General features: G+C 47.4%; 2 protein-coding genes across 2 annotated transcripts; one reads left to right on the top strand and one right to left on the bottom strand.

Annotated features, from left to right (window-relative positions):
* Positions 1-8,743: 8,743 nt before the first annotated feature.
* N7466_004291 (guanine nucleotide exchange factor) lies at positions 8,744-12,411 on the top strand (the record flags this gene model as incomplete). Its single annotated transcript, XM_057163688.1, has 2 exons — positions 8,744-9,310; positions 9,382-12,411. 2 exons carry the CDS (start codon positions 8,744-8,746, stop codon positions 12,409-12,411), a joined length of 3,597 nt encoding a protein of 1,198 aa, XP_057022369.1.
* A 1,365-nt stretch (positions 12,412-13,776) lies between these two features.
* N7466_004290 (uncharacterized protein) lies at positions 13,777-15,232 on the bottom strand (the record flags this gene model as incomplete). The annotated part of the gene is made up of 3 exons (XM_057163687.1): positions 13,777-14,265; positions 14,556-14,814; positions 14,883-15,232. 3 exons carry the CDS (start codon positions 15,230-15,232, stop codon positions 13,777-13,779), a joined length of 1,098 nt encoding a protein of 365 aa, XP_057022368.1.
* Positions 15,233-16,881: the final 1,649 nt, after the last annotated feature.

Genomic DNA, 16,881 nt, shown 5'->3' with positions numbered 1-16,881 from the left:
GCTGGGTAGCCGATGCTGATATGCAGTGTGCGTGTGCTTTTGCAGGGTCGGGTGATAAATATTGTGCATGTTTCGTAAGAGGCCTTCGGAACTGGAGATTGGTTACTCTGGTCAGATCCCGTCACTCTAGTTCTCCAGAATTAGCTCGGTCGGCGCTCGGCGGCAGAGACGGATCGCTCGGGGGAACCCCCTATCGAGAAAGCAGAGGCCATTTTGGATCACCGTCCGTGGAGAAGGGGAGAGGGGGAGGGGAATGGGGGAGATTGAAAGCACAAACCATACTTGTGATTGGGGGCCCACGGATAAAGGATACAGATCCCGAACTCTTCATCTGAAATGCCGGGCTTTAAACCCTTCATGGTATCAAATGTCCGGGGAATTCGCGCTTTTTCTTCACGTTCCTGCATCCTGCATTAAGTGGACTTCAAATCACATCTTCCTCTTTTTTTTGTCTAAAAATATAGGTTAGGTAATTCTACGACCAGAGACAGGCAGACAGACAGCTTTGCCCCTCCCTCTAATGCAGGTGTTTGGGGTCTTGTCACGTCAAGGCCCGGTGAGGAAAGCTAGAAAAGCACCCGATTACCTAGCCAAGAAAAGATCATCGCAAAGTGGAGGATGGGGAGCACGTTTTGCGTTTCTTCATAGGGGCAAAAAACGACAAGCCCCGCCGTCAGTTTCTTGACTTGGAGCGAGCTGAGCGCCCACTTGATCGTCGATGCAGTAGCCCCACACGAAGGAAGCCTTGGTTCGCGATGTTATGGGCCTTGAGCATCCACATTTGGGTCGAGCTTTTAGCTTGGGTTGCTCGAACAACAGGTTCGTCAGCCGAACACGGCAAGAGAGAACACAAGTTGGCGTTTCCCCCCCCCCCTCTCTTTTTGCCTTTTTTTCCTTTTTTCTGCTTAGCTTGAAGAGTAGTGGATTTGGGCAAAAGCAAAAATCCTCAAGTTCTTGTTGGTTTTTTTGTACAGAGTACCACCTGTATGTACATACGAAAGTACTACGTACATAGTTCGTAAATCGAACGAGGGTTTGGTTTTTATCCACTTACCTACACAGCAGCTGATCACATTGCCACCAGAGATGATCGACAAGAGCATAAATCTCATGTGGAGGTAATGATCGCGATCCCGTGGAGAATGAGCAAAGAAATTGGAGAGTAACCAGAAAGTCCAGCCAATATAACGAATATCGAACCAAACTGTGGCCAAAAAAAAAAACACATGTTTTGGGCGTAATCCTGGTACTCTGTACCCCGTACTATAAACGCCAAACCAGAAAACACGTACCGGTATCGTATTCAATGGTCACGTGAGGTTGCCGAGCGGCACAAGTATATCCACTTCACCGAGGAGGGGCCAAAGGAAAGAGGGTCGCGTCGAATTATTGGAGTATACATGGGAAAATCATGCCATATTTCCAAGTAATGGCTCGCAATAGTGAAACCTTGAGGACTGGGCATTGTATCATATCAACGAGCAATCCATGGATAAGCGGCGATCTCTTTTTTTCATGACCGTCAACAACATCCCGTCCCGCGGAAGTGCTGGGATGCGTACTTAGTGACTGTGATGATAAGGACAAGACCTATAGGCTATCATGTTTGCCTCATCCCGCTCCCAAGGACCGTGGCGCGGAAAGGGTGGGGTAAGTCGCTTGTAGCTATTGAATTGATTTCTTTGAAAAACAAATCCTGCGATCCAGTTCGCGTCGTTTTGCGAAATTACCCCCCCATATTTTTTATTTCGATTTGCTAAGGCTGAGAGGCCGACTAGGACAAAATCCTGTTAGTCTAGTCTTTGCCTCTTTTTTATTTATAAATTTTGGTTTTGCTTAGTTTTTTTTTCTGTGGGAACGTTCTAGTCCACGAGGCCACACTATCGGTTTCCTTCTAGCGTGGCTTCCGATAGGTTGGGATAGCTCTAGTCTCCCCCACTTTCACAAAGCCCTTACGATTCAGGGGCGAAATGAAATCAACAGGGAATAGCTTTAGTCCCGCATAGCTTGATGAACACGTGCTTTGGGAATTATCAAATGAAAAAAACACGGGAAAACCCCAATGACAACCGTGACTTTTTTACTAGGTCATCACCCCCTTTTGCGGAAGGCGATCATCGAATGACTCGACGTGTTCTGGACTCGAACTTAGTTTTTCATTCTCCATTTAATTGTGGTACTGCGACCTCGGCAATACAGAATGGTAGAATAGACGTTGAAACTATCGATTATCAAGCAATAATGCCGGTTTTCTCGTGCAATACGACGGTTATTACTCCGGGTCCAACGGTCGAAGATCAGGAACGGGAAGTGTAAAGTATGTCTGTTCAGTTTTCAATAGTTTGTCGTTAGCAGCTTCTCACCAGCTATTTTGGATGTAGATCATTAAATCATAAGGGAGCCTGGTGGACTCATGATCACATCGCGCATCTCATGCTCCATTGAAATCTGCACCTAACAATTCTTTCGGTCCCTCCATGACAGGAACGAATCCACCTCAGATCCCGATTCTTTGTACTGGACTCGGGAAGCTCTTCCGTCTGTCCCACCGAACTACAAAATGGACTCGCTCCATCCAGATGAGGGGACCCACTGATCAAATCCAACATAGTCGTAAACACCATGGCCCGTTACCGAGTAGCGTATCCATAGGAAACGAACGCGCTTCCAAATACTCCGTGAATACGTAGATTTTTTTTCGTACTATGGAGCGCCTCGTAACATTGAAAATCTGAACAAAGAAACAAAGACGCCCCCTGCTCCCCCATTCCTAAGTAGGCACTTCAGCCCGGGGTCCGGCGGGGAACGACACGGAAGCCCCTCTCCGGGGATTACGAAAGTCTGCTTAAAGTAGCCGTGTTCTAGGTCTAGTGGGCGCCATATACATAGACTAGGGAATAGGGACTGGGAAAAGGTGATGAGTCGTGCAAGGCACGATTCCTTCGCTCCAAAAGTACTTGGCTGAAATGTTATGAAGGAACGTGCTGACCAATAACGGTCGCGTGTTCCTCGGCCTTGGACCATGGTTAATTTTATATTAGCGGATTCAGCATCCGTATCCCGTAAGCGTAGCGCGGAAGTGTTGCCGGATGCTTATGCTGTTCGGCATTATACAATATTATGTGCTTGTTAATTGTGGAGGTTCAATGTTTGATATGTGGGGTGGCGGCGTCGTAGTGTATCCTCTCTTGAGATGCAAGGCTATCGAGATGTTGGTACCGAGCGGATCTACTCCGTGTATCGAGCAGGTTGTGTGGAGCAGTGCTGGAATACTGTTTTACGTATTTCAGATGGTGTACAGATACTGCGTAGTGTATACTCCGTACTATACGCAACAATGTATGATACGTGAGCTATCTTTCCACTAAATTCCAAGAAGAAGGGGGCTATCGCGATATACTCTGCGCACGTTCATCTCCTCGGATCTACTTCTTTCAATGTTATCGCACATGAAAGAATAAGGATCTACATGGTGGCTGTTGGCTCTTTGTAGAAGAGCTGCCTGTTGCCCGACACTATTGACAGTTACCTCGGCGATCCACCTTTGTTCCATGGGACCGCTTGTGTTTAAATGGAACTTCCAATTTTTGAGCCAAGCCAGTAAGTAATTGCAATCTAATTGAATCTCATCATTTTTGAGGTTAATTTAATCACCGAGTTCTCAAATATGGGGTAGGCAAGTACCAAGGACAATGTATGTACCTTCATATGATGCGTACATAGTACAGTCACTCGCATAAAATGACGGAGTTCTGCAGATGAGGAATTGATTGACAGGGCTTTGGCGAATGGGTCGAATACAGTCGGCAAATAGCACCATATTTGCATTGCGGAGTGCTTCTCAAACTCCACGGAGGTGACAGAGACACAGATCAACCGAGGTCGACCGATGCAAAAGTAGTGTAACAATCGGTCAAAATGTGGCGTGGCTGGACTCAAGTGCTCGCGGGAAGGTGCAGATAGTGAAAGGAAAAACCAAAGCAGTCTGGAGACGACTCTTTTTTCGCAATAGCTACTAGCTCAAAGGCCAAAAGGTGGAATTTTTATGCAATAGAGAGTTCGAACATCGAACTCAGTTTTAGTTACACATGAATGAAAGGGCGCATTATCATGTAGATTTCAAGGTCTGGTTGTGCAGGGGCGTGGGAATTTGCGGGTTCTGGCGCAGGTGAATGCAGGTACAGTGCTGAGCTTGGATCGCATGTGCGCACCGCTACTTTGTTATTTCAGCCTCAGTCGTACGCCACGAGATGCATGGCTCGCCACGAGGCTACACAACATGACCCTGAGGATGAGAAACAAGGAAAAGTCTGCGGGATCTGCGACTAGGAAGTCTGAACTGGGATTCAGGTTCCGAGGTGGTGGGGTTTACTCACGTTCTAACGCAGGTTAAATGCCATCTATCACTTTTCATTGCTTTCTTTTTTTTTAAGACGGCAGTCCCGATGTAAAGTGACATGTAGATGACCTAGTAAAATATTCCCAAACTCTTTTATTGCATGTAATAATTCTGCAGTCATATATATGTAGTCTTGATCATAAGGGCTTTATACTATTTGGTCTAAGTAGTAACTCAATTCAATAATTTCAAGGTTGTATATCGTAGACCACCTCGATCTCTAATGTTGGAGCGTTGACGCGAGAAGATCGGAATTCTTGATGCAAGATTCCGCCAATAGAGAGCTTCCAAGACAAAGACCATAAGGAGATCGTAATCTTTAAATCTCCTATGGAGATAGGATACAATAAAGCGCTGCTATTTGTCATGTTTCCCTCAATTCTCAGATCCGCGGGTCTTTACTTTGATTCAGATGCGGATCCGACCTTGAAACCTAAAAGACAAGACTCGCTCGAGCTCAAAAGCTTGGACTCTCTATGGAGTAGGTTTGAGGTAGTGCCCCTGCTTAAGCTAAGAATCTCTGTCGTGCAACAAAGCCGGGATTGGAATTGAGATCTTCATATCCCACGAATCAATCGTCTACCCTCAGCGGTCTAGAATTCGCCGTGTCAAGTCGGACGAAATACAATCGAAGATTTGAAGTCGTATGAAAGTACAGCCACCAAAACCATCGAAATACGTTGAAAGCTTGTATGAAAAAACTTCATAGTCCAGTACGATTTATATGTATCCAGAGCGGCATGGACGCATGTACCAAAGCCTAACACGTTTGGCTTGGCTGAGACAAGCAAAGAAACAAACCGATAACCTCGACTCCTCAAAACCCTCATAGACAAGATAGGGAATTGAAAGGCAAAGAAAAAGGAAAGAAAAGACCCCACTCAAACTGCTTCAAGTGAACAATCCTTTAGAAAGTATTCCATGCCTACATGGAGAAAAACAAGGCAACGCCCCACCACTTGGGCATCAGTCTCGTGTCTTTTTTCCCGGAGAGGATTCGCTAATCAAAGCAAACTTCTGACTTGGTCAGCACTAATTGTGCACGAGATGCGGTAGTTAGCAAACGAAGGGCAAGACGGGTGATCCCGCCTGTATCACATTGTACAAACGTGCGCGTTCCAACTGCACATTGTCACGAGTTTGACCATCCAAGTATTCACTTATTTTTTATTAATACAAAACTTCGTCCATAAAACATACCACTTAGAGTCATCTTATCTCGGGTACGGGGTATAAAATGGATTTGTATGGCCCGAGCTCTAAACCCGCCACGGATCGATCCCGTGGTGACTCGGGGATTCATCCCAATTCAACTCGTGGGCCGCAGATCGCACTCTTACTTAGCACCATTTGAAGGATCTCAGAGGCGCCGATGTGATAATGTGGAGGAGGCTTGCATTACTTCTTCCTGGGGCAGCCTATTGCTTTTCATAGCGAGTCGGAGGATTTCTATTTTGTTCTGGAGATGCGACGCGGGTTTTGACTGGGACTGAGGATATTCCTTCGAGGGGGATTGTGAAATGGACTGGAAACTGCAGACGCAGATAACTGCAGAAACTGCAGGAATTGCAGGAATTGCCAGCTTTCCTGTCAGATTTTTGTCTTTTATTTTTAACATGCAGGTTTAAGCTGTCGCCGTTGACTAAGTGCATAACAAATTGTTTGTACGGCGTATCGGGGGTTAGTAGGTTTAGCGGTTGAGAGCTTCAAGTCTAGACCTGGGGGCCGGAAAAAAAAGTCGAGATGGAATTTTGGGAGACTTGTTTTATGTTGATTTTGTACCAATTTTAGGACTTTTGCCAAAGGATGAAAAGACTTTGGGAATTTTGCCGTATTCCTGGAGTCAACATTTGAATGGTTAAACATTGAAGAGTTCCCCCGTTATGATCGGTCAATTGTGTTTGCCTTCAAATCTTCCCATTCCCCTCTCGGAATGTATTTTTGTCAGAGCACACCCAAAAGTACGGAACTTTGAAATCTTCATCCACAAGGCAAAGGGAGGAAACAAACCCCTCTTTCGAGGTCCCCTAACTCATCCAACGAGTAGGAATCCATTCCATAGGTCTTACCGAGTACACACTTCTCATGTAGCCAAGAGGCGGGTCCACGTCAAAATACCCAAAAAAAACCCAAGCTGATCCCGTCCCTAAAAACCCTAGCACCTGCATTTGACTATGGCGGACTAGTAGGTTGGATATGCATGCCGCGGGTGGCACTGCAATAGAGCATGACGTTAGCAGTTAAACCCGTTTCTGATCTTCGCAATCATACTCCCAAAGTTCTACTGTAGCTTGGATTGTGGTGGATCCTGTTATGGAACTAAACAGTACTAAAGTGTCGCGGAGCCAACGTGAACCTTGGGCCTTGATCCCCATCTTAATATGTACCAGCGCCCCACGCGGGACAGGGAAAACAAAGAACGAGAGACGGATGGAGTCAAGAGGAATCGTAGCGGGATCTGTTAGTGGCGACGATGAAGCCACAAAGACAGGGATCAATTCAAGATGGGAACAAACCGAGGCGATAATTCGTAAGGAGTTTTTAGGGGCGATTTTTTTTCAAATCTTCAAATTTTGCTCCTATCTTTGAAGTCGCAAATGTCCTCTTTTTCAATGGATTCTGTGCTCAGACGTCTCTTTTGTCATTTCATACTTTTGAATGGCTGAGAAAAAAAAGAGTTTTAGGGCTCCTGTCACTTTGGGGCTGCGCGGTCGATCCCCGGAGAGATAGTTGACAGGCAACGAGCGTTGCCACAAGAGTGATTGATCGAGTCTGGTGTTTGCTGCGGGCTTTAGCACACGGCCAGTGCATATTTTTTATTTTTTATTATTTTTATTTTATTTTTCAAGACACTTGGACTATTAACCAACATATTATTTTCCAGATGCATTTTTGATTGGTGCGGTACCACGGGAAGGCTTGGTGGTTTTTGAATGTGAACAAATCAGAAATCGAGGGGTGGATTAGGGGGGAAGGAGTTGGAGTTTTTGCGTGGTCTGGAACGGAAAGCCCTCGGTAGATGCAAGGTGCATTTGTTTATAATTATTTAGATTAATTTCTGATTTATTTTTGGTTGGTATATTTGTTGGTCTGACTTGATATCTGGATGTTACATGGGTATTTCTTATTCTGGCGGAATTGAATTTTCTCTTTTTTGAATCTTCTTCCATATGAAAAAAAAGGAAAATGGTTCAAAGGCGAAGAAAGAAAAGAAGAAAAAAAAAAAAAGAGTTGGCGGGATTGGATAGTACTATTGCCTCTTGTACATCAAGTATAGTGTGAGTAATAGATAAATAAATAAAAAATAAATACTTGGTAATCATGTATCAGCACGTATGAAATGGTCACATTACATCATCGCCCGTAAGCAATACCAGTGCCATACCAATAAAACCAACCTTTGAATACCAAAATACCCACATGGATCGTCCCGATCGAGCCCCGGAAAAGAATCAACTGGGTCCCTCGAAAGGAACTCTGGAGAGCTCTTATTCCTCTCCTTCGCCCTCCTTTCTTTTCGTCCCTTTTTCTTTTCTTTTCAAGACTCGTTTGTGTCTTTTAGGATTTCATTGCCGCCGGTGGTAATATAACATTCATTCATCCCTTCTTTTATTATCCTTACGCCCTTGCGTGGGACCCCCAATCACTCAATCTCCCAATAATTAAAAAGCAGAGGGAAATTCAAATTTCGTCATTAACAAGAAACTGCAAGTCAGTTTCCTTTACGGCTTTCCGTCCTTGCTGCGATCTTCATCCACAGGGCTGGGCCACTGGACTCCCTTTCTTACAGTGCATTACTCCCAACCTCGCATTGACGCTACGGGGACTCGAGCGTTACAATTGATTTGCGACTGGTCATCCCCCTTCCAAGGTCGTTCTATGTTCCGGACTTTCTATGCAGCAACTGTTTATAGTTTTCCATTGATTTGTTGTTTGGTGTGTAAAAACTTCCGACTTGTGTTTTTCTCCTTCAAAAGCCCTTTTTTACCTATTCCCTCTCCCCCAGCATTCTTGTCTCGCCCAACACCCTTGGAATTGGGCATTCCATACACAAACACTCCTATAGTTCATCTCTCCCGCTATCCCACTTGCCCTTCCAATAGCGCCCCCTCAATTGACGATTGAATGTTGTAGGATCATCCCCAGCCTTTTTGGCGATCCAATCCTTTCCCCGCGCCTTATCCCTGATTAGCAAACTCGCCACTTCTTCATTGAATCTGGTCCATTGAAGCATGTCAACTGCATCTATCGCTTGAACGCCCCTCGGTCCGTGACCAACTCAAACGGCCGTTTTTTTTTTGTTATTGTTCAACTTTTTTTTTTCTATTACGACAATTGGAAACCATGTCCCATAGTGTCGACACAGAGATGGGATCAATGAAGCCGAATATACCACCATTAAAAATCGCCAAGCCGAATACCGATATACCCAACGCTGAACCCGACGATATACAGTCCATGTCGAGTCGTTTTTACTTGCATAACGCCCAGTCCGAGATCACTCCGCCATTAACACCACAAGGAACACAAGGAAGCAATATGGAACCACCAGAGACCTCCGAACCCCCAAGGGCCGTTTTTCACAATTACCTACGCGCATTCTATCCTTTCCACCCGGCTGGAAATGTTTCGCCATCGACCGTCACTCTTCCATTGGACCAGGGAGATATCATCTTGGTTCACTCCGTTCACACCAATGGCTGGGCCGATGGTACCTTGTTAGATTCTGGACATCGAGGCTGGCTACCCACGAATTATTGCGAAGCATACGACCAATTGCCTATGCGTCCTTTATTAAAAGCCCTCACGGATTTCTGGGATATTATACGAGGTGGATGTGGATCATCATTAAAGGATTTTGGAAATCAAGATTTGATGCGAGGCCCTATTGCCGGTGTTCGCTTCCTTCTGGTAAGTCCAGACTGGCAAGAACAGGATTATCTACCACTGGAAACACCACTGACCATTCACCCGGCCTGTAGGAGAAGGCAGAATGTTTAACAAGGGAAGCACCTTTGGTTAAGAATTATGATGGACTACGCAGAATCCGAAAGGCATTATTATCTGATCTGTCTTCATTGGTGAAGACAGCTAAGAAGTTTCAAGAGGTTGCTAATGGTAGCCCAGCGGATGATGAAGTAGAGGCCATTTTGGATGAGATGCTCTTGAAGGCATTCAAGATTGTGACTCGTGGAGTTCGGTTTTTGGACGTGTGGAACGAGGAGGTTGGCCTGAGTCGCACTATTGCTGAGCTTCAAAATGCCGGCGATGGTCTTACTCAGTTCGACATGCCTCCAACGCCTGCTTCAGAGACCTTCACCATCGATAGTGGGCCAATGTCGGATGCATGCACCGAACGTAACGAGTCTCGACAAATGAGCCGCAGCCGAATGGGTGTTAGTCGAGCATCGGTGCGTACCGAGATGCTCGATCACCCATCTCGTCCGGTCTCTGTCGCAACCAAACGCATTTCCATATCCCATCGAATTTCTTATTCGGGTGCCTCTTCAGCGATTCGTTCCCAGAACCTCGCATCAGAGCGCCTGGGAACGACATACGATGCGTTCCTCGGTGTACTTGGATCTTTCATTGGGCTTCACATGCAATCGCGATCATCTACTGAGTTGGTCGTGACCACCCAGCAAGCAGTGCAATCTTGTCGGTCTTTACTAGATGTTGTAGAGGCTGTCTATGAGCATGATGCTCAGCATAGTTCTTTCCTCGAGGAGGCTCGCGAGTCAATGTGTGAGCGGCTGTCCGAGCTGGTTCACGCCGCTCGTGATGTGTTCCGCCCCGCCAGCTCGCAAGATGATGACTTGGTAATGATGCCGGATCAGGGCAAGCGTCTGGTGGATGCTGCGACTGATTGCGTACGCGCTGCTGGTAATTGCCTGGCTAAGTCCCGTTTGGTGCTGGAACAAACTGGAGACATCGAGCTTGAGCCCCTGAAAAAAGAATTGGAAACTGGCGAGGATGCGCAGGGAATTGTGACCCCTCACTCCGACGACACTCCGAGTGAAGAAAAGTCGCAAGAGCTTTCCTTGCAACTTCCCCCTCCTCCTCACACCATTGCCAAACCAACCCACTCTTCATCACTTTCGACCTCTGCTCTCCCAGATTCTACCGCCCCCTCCCACCTCGCGTCTTCCAACTCCGCAGTCCCATCCCCTGCTCATTCTTCTCTTCCATCATCTTCAATTCTCCCCACCCACCTCGAAATGACTTCTTTCTCTTCATACGATAGCAGTTACCGTGAAAGTCACCCTCAATCCGACGTTAGTGAGTCTTTCGGTCGAGGTGTCACGAGCACGGGTAGCAGCTTCACATACGTCAGCCACACTCGGGACTCCGAAATGAGCGGTCTGTCGCAAGCTTCGACTCGCGCAACCTCCCCTGATATTAGTGGTAGCTTCCCTGGCAGCTTCCATGGGCCATCCCTGAAGGAGAGTGTCAGCCACTCGACCCTGGCCGAGGAGAATGAGGAAACGGAAGCCCACCTTCTGGAGAAGACTTATGCCCACGAGTTAATGTACAAGGAGGGTCAAATCATGGGTGGCAGTCTTCGTGCTTTGATCGAGAAGCTTACCGCCCATCAATCTACCCCCGACGCTCTGTTTGTTTCAACCTTCTACCTCACCTTCCGTCTCTTCGCTACCCCGCTGGAATTTGCCGAGGCGCTCTCGGAGCGATTCGAATACATTGGAGATACCCCCCATGCCGCTGGTCCCGTTCGCTTGCGTGTTTACAACGTCTTCAAGGGCTGGCTCGAGTCCCACTGGCGCCACGACCGCGACAACACTGCTCTGGACTTCATTGTCGATTTCGCTAAGAACCGACTGACCACCGATCTGCCTACTGCAGGTAAGCGTCTGCTTGATTTATCCGACAAGGTGTCCGCTGTTCACGGCCCCGTTGTCCCTCGTCTGGTGTCCTCCATGGGCAAAACCAACACTTCAATTGCTCTATACGTCCACCCTGATACCCCTCTTCCCGCTCCCATCCTTGGAAAGAAGGAGATCAACTTGCTCAAGCAATGGAAGAACGGCGAGGCCTCGATTACAATCCTCGACTTTGACCCGCTGGAATTGGCTCGGCAACTGACCATCAAGGAGTCGCGCATCTTCTGCTCTATTCTTCCCGAGGAACTTCTCGACACTGAATGGACGCGGAAGTCGGGCTCGCTTGCTGTCAACGTCCGTGCCATGTCGACTTTGTCAACCGATCTTGCTCACTTGGTAGCCGACTCCATTCTCTTCCTGGAGGAGCCCAAGAAACGTGCTGTGATCATCAAGCACTGGGTGAAGATTGCCAGCAAATGTCTGGAACTGAACAACTATGACTCACTCATGGCTATCGTCGCATCGTTGAACCTGTCAATGGTACAAAGACTCAAACGTACCTGGGACATGGTCTCTCAGAAGACTAAGGCATCCTTCGAAAATCTCCGCAGCATTGTTGATGTTTCTCGGAACTACATCGTGCTCCGACAACGTCTTCAAAATCACGTTCCACCGTGCCTGCCTTTCGTTGGAACCTACCTGACCGATCTGACCTTTGTCGACCACGGCAACCAGTCTGTCCGCAGCTTGCCCACAGATGACGGTGACCGAAACGTGATCAACTTCGACAAGCACATGAAGACAGCCCGCATCATCAGTGAGCTCCAGCGCTTCCAGATTCCTTACCGTCTTACCGAAGTTCCCGAGTTGCAGACCTGGATGCAAAACGAGCTTGTGCGTGTTCGCTCCATCGGCGGTGAATCTACCAATGCGGCCTTTTACCGTCGGTCGTGTGTTCTTGAGCCTCGAGACCCTTCTGCGCCCCGCGGCACCCATGCCGGCTTGCAACTCCAGCCACCAACACATCTTCAGCCTCATTCACAACCCTCTTCGCAACCTCAAACCCCGTCTGAATCTAATTCTTCAATTCTTGAGAATGCCAAGGACAAGTTTGACTTGTTCTCCTGGACGCACCCGTCTAAACCCAAGTCCGTCGTCGCGACTAATGGGTAAACCCTTCTTTCTTCTTCTTCTCTCTTCCTCACATTATACCCAATTTTTACACTTTTACCTTTTACCTTCTACCTCTATCCATCATATTATTTTCATGACCTGATGACATACTCCCTTACTTCTTGCGTGTTATTTGCCATCTTCTTCTTTCAACATCCCGGCCATTTGCTTCCACTCTTCCCAATTTTGGCTGCATCTACCAACCACCGTTTCGTTTTCTTTCCCATCTCTCAAATGTTCTGTGAATATCTTTTTTATTTCTGTTTCTTTTTTTACTTCATTTTCTCTCTCTTTCTCGTCTTGTTATTTGGGCGGCGCTCGTGTGTTTTGTGTTTCATAGTCCCCACGGGGACTAAACTGGCCTGGGATCAGAAAAAGCGACAACGGAAATGGATGGGGTCCAGCTTGGAAAAATCGGAGTACAACACGGCCTGTCATGTTTTCGTTTTCCCAATTGTTCTGGGGGTGGAAAGGAAGGATCTATCTCATGGAAGGAAAAGGACAGGAAATGGATGGAACTTGGGACCTTATTACTATTATTTTCTGTGTTCAATCCTTAGAAAGGACAAGCCGCGAGGCTTTTGTATAACTGCAACTAGCAAAATCATAAGCTGCCTGGGATGCAATCAAGCTTTTTCAAACAAAACTTCTTCTTCTATTCCTTCTATCGAGTAAGAGTGTAATGTGATCTCGAGAACGCGTAACGAGCCTCTAGATCTGCAATCTCGTGCACTGTACTGGACTGGACTGTACTGTCTCTCGTAGCAATGCTGTTGACTTGCTTGGTTTCACCACGAAGGGCTACTTATCCCAAGCACCACGTAAAGGTGCAAGTCATGCTTGGGTGTCGCACACAAAAAGCCCGTGCGACTGGGCCAAAAACCAAAATCAAAAATGAAGAACAAATTGGAGACCAGCCCCAGTCCAAGTTCCAGCCAAGCGTGAAGAAAAACAGAGCGGATGTTGAGCGAAAATCAGTCCGACAAAGAAATCTCCTGACTCCCCTTCCCCCATCCATGGGTCATGGGCTACACTTCCTCGTAAGTAGGTGTACCATGAACAGGATTCCAGATCGCCCGGTATTTTCGTTTGCCGTTTCAATTCGTTGTCATCCTTGCCTTGGTTTGCGCCCTGCCTTCAACCCTTTTCACTCGACTTCATCCCCGAACATGGAACCGATCTCGACTTTCAAATGTAGAATAGCACGCACGCACGCACGCATTGCATCGCAGCAGACAAAATAGTTGCGATTTCTGAATTCTGGATAATGAAATGTTAGTCATCGACGAGTTGACTTGACTCTCGCACCACCCCCCTTTTTTGCCGCTTTTGTTTTTTCGGTGTTTTTTTTTTGGTCCTTTTCCCTCATTCGTTTTTCCATGTTTTTGTTTTTTGTCGTTTTTGTATAGCTGCGAGGTACAGCTTCTTCTTCGTCACCGCCTCCTTCCTCAGACGTGACTTCCTGGCCGTCGTAACGGTCTTCTGCTTCTTCTTTCGCTGCCGCGCAGCTACTGCTTTCGCCGTCACCTTGGAGTGTCTGTGGGTTTTCTCCAAGGGAGAGGGCCTTCTCGCCGATGTTGGGAGCGGGGAGGAGAGGGTCATTTGGGGCATCGTAGTGCTTGGCTCGCTACTTTCTTCTTCTTCTTCTTCCTCGATGGGCGCTAATCGCGGGATGTTGGTTGTGTCCCAGAGACAGAAGGGGACAGCCCACGCGATTAGGTCTTCTAGTTGGACGAGGAAGGACTTTTCGTTGAATTCCATCACCGAAGTGAATTGGACTTCGAGCTCATTGCCGTCGAAGCTGCCGACAATGACTCGGGCTTTGGCTCCTGGGTACAGAACTACCAGCAGGACCTGGGTGGGATGTTAGATTTTTCTGTGTATGGTGTTGTTGTGGAGCATGGAATGACTGGAATGGACTGATGCACTGGAAAGACTGCATTGATTGAAAAGACTAAGAAGATCGCAAAGGTTCGGTGATGCTCGAAAGACCGAAGACACTGAGAAGATTGGCAATGTGGAAAGCGAGACACTGAAAAGACTGAAGAGAGAAAGACCAAGGAGGTCTAAAAGGCTCGACGATGCTGGAAAGAAAGAAGACACTGGAAAGACCGTAAAGGCTGCAATCAATAGATGCGGCTTACCGGGAAGTGATGATGGACGTTCCAAACGTCGTAGCGACGTAGGGGATCATTGATGACCCTTGACTGGCCGAGCATGGCATCTTTGATATAGATGACAAGGGCCTCCAGCTCACAGGGGCGGGGAAGCAAATCCGCCTTCTCACGGACTTCGACCGTAATTACCCGGTGACAGCCCTTGACCTCAGTGGTCTCCTCAGTGCGGAGGACCTTCAACTTCGGCTTAAGGGCTTTGATCTTGTCACGGGTCTTTGAATGAGGACTGCAAGCAAAGTCAGCGAAGAGCCGAGAGATAAGTGAGAGAACGAAGGGAAGTAAAGTGAAACATACTCGAAGCTGTCAAGTTCAGGGGAGCCGCCATCGATGGAAACCGCATCGCGGTTGCTCAGGTACTCAGAGACGAGCGCCTTTCCGAGCAGGATATCCTTCGCATCTTCTGGCATGGACGGATCCTCTTTAATTCGGCGAGTTGTCGTGAAGAACTTGGTCGTCTTGCGGTGATTTGCTTTGTGCAAGTAAATCGCGGTTTCGGGCCGGAACCAGGGGGTCCCGGGAAGATCTTTGGAGTCAAGGTCGGGAATTTCTTCAAGGTGGCCGAGACAAATCCGCCGTATATGGCAGGCGACCTCTAGGTTGTCTGTGAGGGTGTCGGAAGTGGAAGCATGAAGACGCTTCTGCATGATGGCGAGTTGATCCTCGCACTTGTTGTTGCGCCATACCCAGTGGGGCTCCTGGCGTTTATGGAACTCGGAGGCTGAGCCCCACTGAGTGCTTTGAAGTTGAGATTGAAGTTGGACTAGGTACATACAGGCAGCTACTAGGGCAGGTTCCCCCCTCGAAGGAACGGCGAAAGAAAGAAAATAAAAAGAAGAGAAGAAGGGTGGGGGATGGACGGGGCTTTTATAGCCTGGGGATATCAGTTAAGTTTTGGATTTCTATGGATACAGAGAAAGCTACAGATCTGAGAAAAGGCAATATTCTGTTCTTTTTTACCTGAAATGATAGTGCATTGTCTGGTACAAGAGTCGGAGGGACCGATTTGGGGATACAGAGTGACTCAAGAAGCCCCGACACAATATTGAGGCATCGAAACCTCACTCCGAAGCCCCAAACTGATAATATCCCAATTCAGTTCCGGGGAATATTCTTTCCTTTCTAGTCGACTCTCGTTTTCTGGATTTGTATAAGAGCCCCAATAAGCCTCGGGGTTGAAGCCTATGCCCAACAGTAAATGGGATAGAATCGTAGAATTTCCAACCTTGGAAAAAGCGTGTGAACAGAGAGTATTTCTAAGAAAGGTGATATAGCAGATTAGCTCTGAGCAGTGCCAGATTTTACAGAACCCAAATAGACCAATTTCCATCATTGGTATTTTGCCTCTTCTGTAACTACCGAAATGGCAAGGACTCCAGCGGCCACCGAATGGGAATACTACTGGAAAACTATGTGATCACCGAAGATACATCTAGAACCACTTGATCCTCGGTCCATATGAGCGCTTCTCTCCAGGGCTGTCTATCTCCTGGGCTCGGGGTTTACCCCGTTTGGTCATGGATGCTTTTTGCGTTGATAACTCTATTTTTGCATTTTAGCCGCCGATTTGCAGTAGGATTAATTACTATCTTTGTACCGGGAAAGGTAGGTTTACTATTAAGAGTCCTCTACGAGTTTATATTATTATCTAGCAGAGTGTTCTCACTCCAAGGTTAGCACACAACTTCTCGACAGTAAGGGAGATTGGATTTTTCATGGCAACATTATAAGACGCATTCTTATTTATTGGCACTCGACCTATCACTAGCTCGTTATACAGCGGGGGGATATGGCGTTCCAGTACCAGTCCGGGGCATCACGAAGGCGTTCCTTTCAATGATAGCTTCTGGTAGTATCGTCACTGTCCAGGCTCTTCCCAAGCCCCGTTTATCATAGAGAGGTGGTAGAACGTGGTGAGCAGCCCCGTAGACTGTAGCCATCGGGCTCAATACCGCGAGCGTGAACACATGCGCAAGTGAGCCAACGGTAAACTCACGCGGGACCAGGGAGTCCTTAAATCTTCCCGGATCAATGGTAGCGGAATTTCTTTCAATGTTGCTATCTGGCGGTCATAAAGGATCAGAGTCGAAAGAGGGGTTGGTGTGGGGATCAATTACTCGGCTGAGCGGATCAGTTGTATGACCAAACAGAAGGAAGTAACGCAAACTGAAGTGCGTCGTCCATAGAAGACCTTAGAATCGGAATCCTACACTGACGTGAATCCCACAGGACTGCACGGCAGGGTCTCAAGTTGATGGCGAGACCGTCGAGATGCCATGTGCATATATCCATGTAT

Source organism: Penicillium verhagenii (assembly GCF_028828195.1).
Source record: "Penicillium verhagenii strain IBT 33310 chromosome Unknown utg000005l_segment0_segment0, whole genome shotgun sequence".
In the NCBI taxonomy this organism is placed as follows: domain Eukaryota; kingdom Fungi; phylum Ascomycota; class Eurotiomycetes; order Eurotiales; family Aspergillaceae; genus Penicillium; species Penicillium verhagenii.
This window is presented reverse-complemented; position numbering and strand designations above follow the sequence as displayed.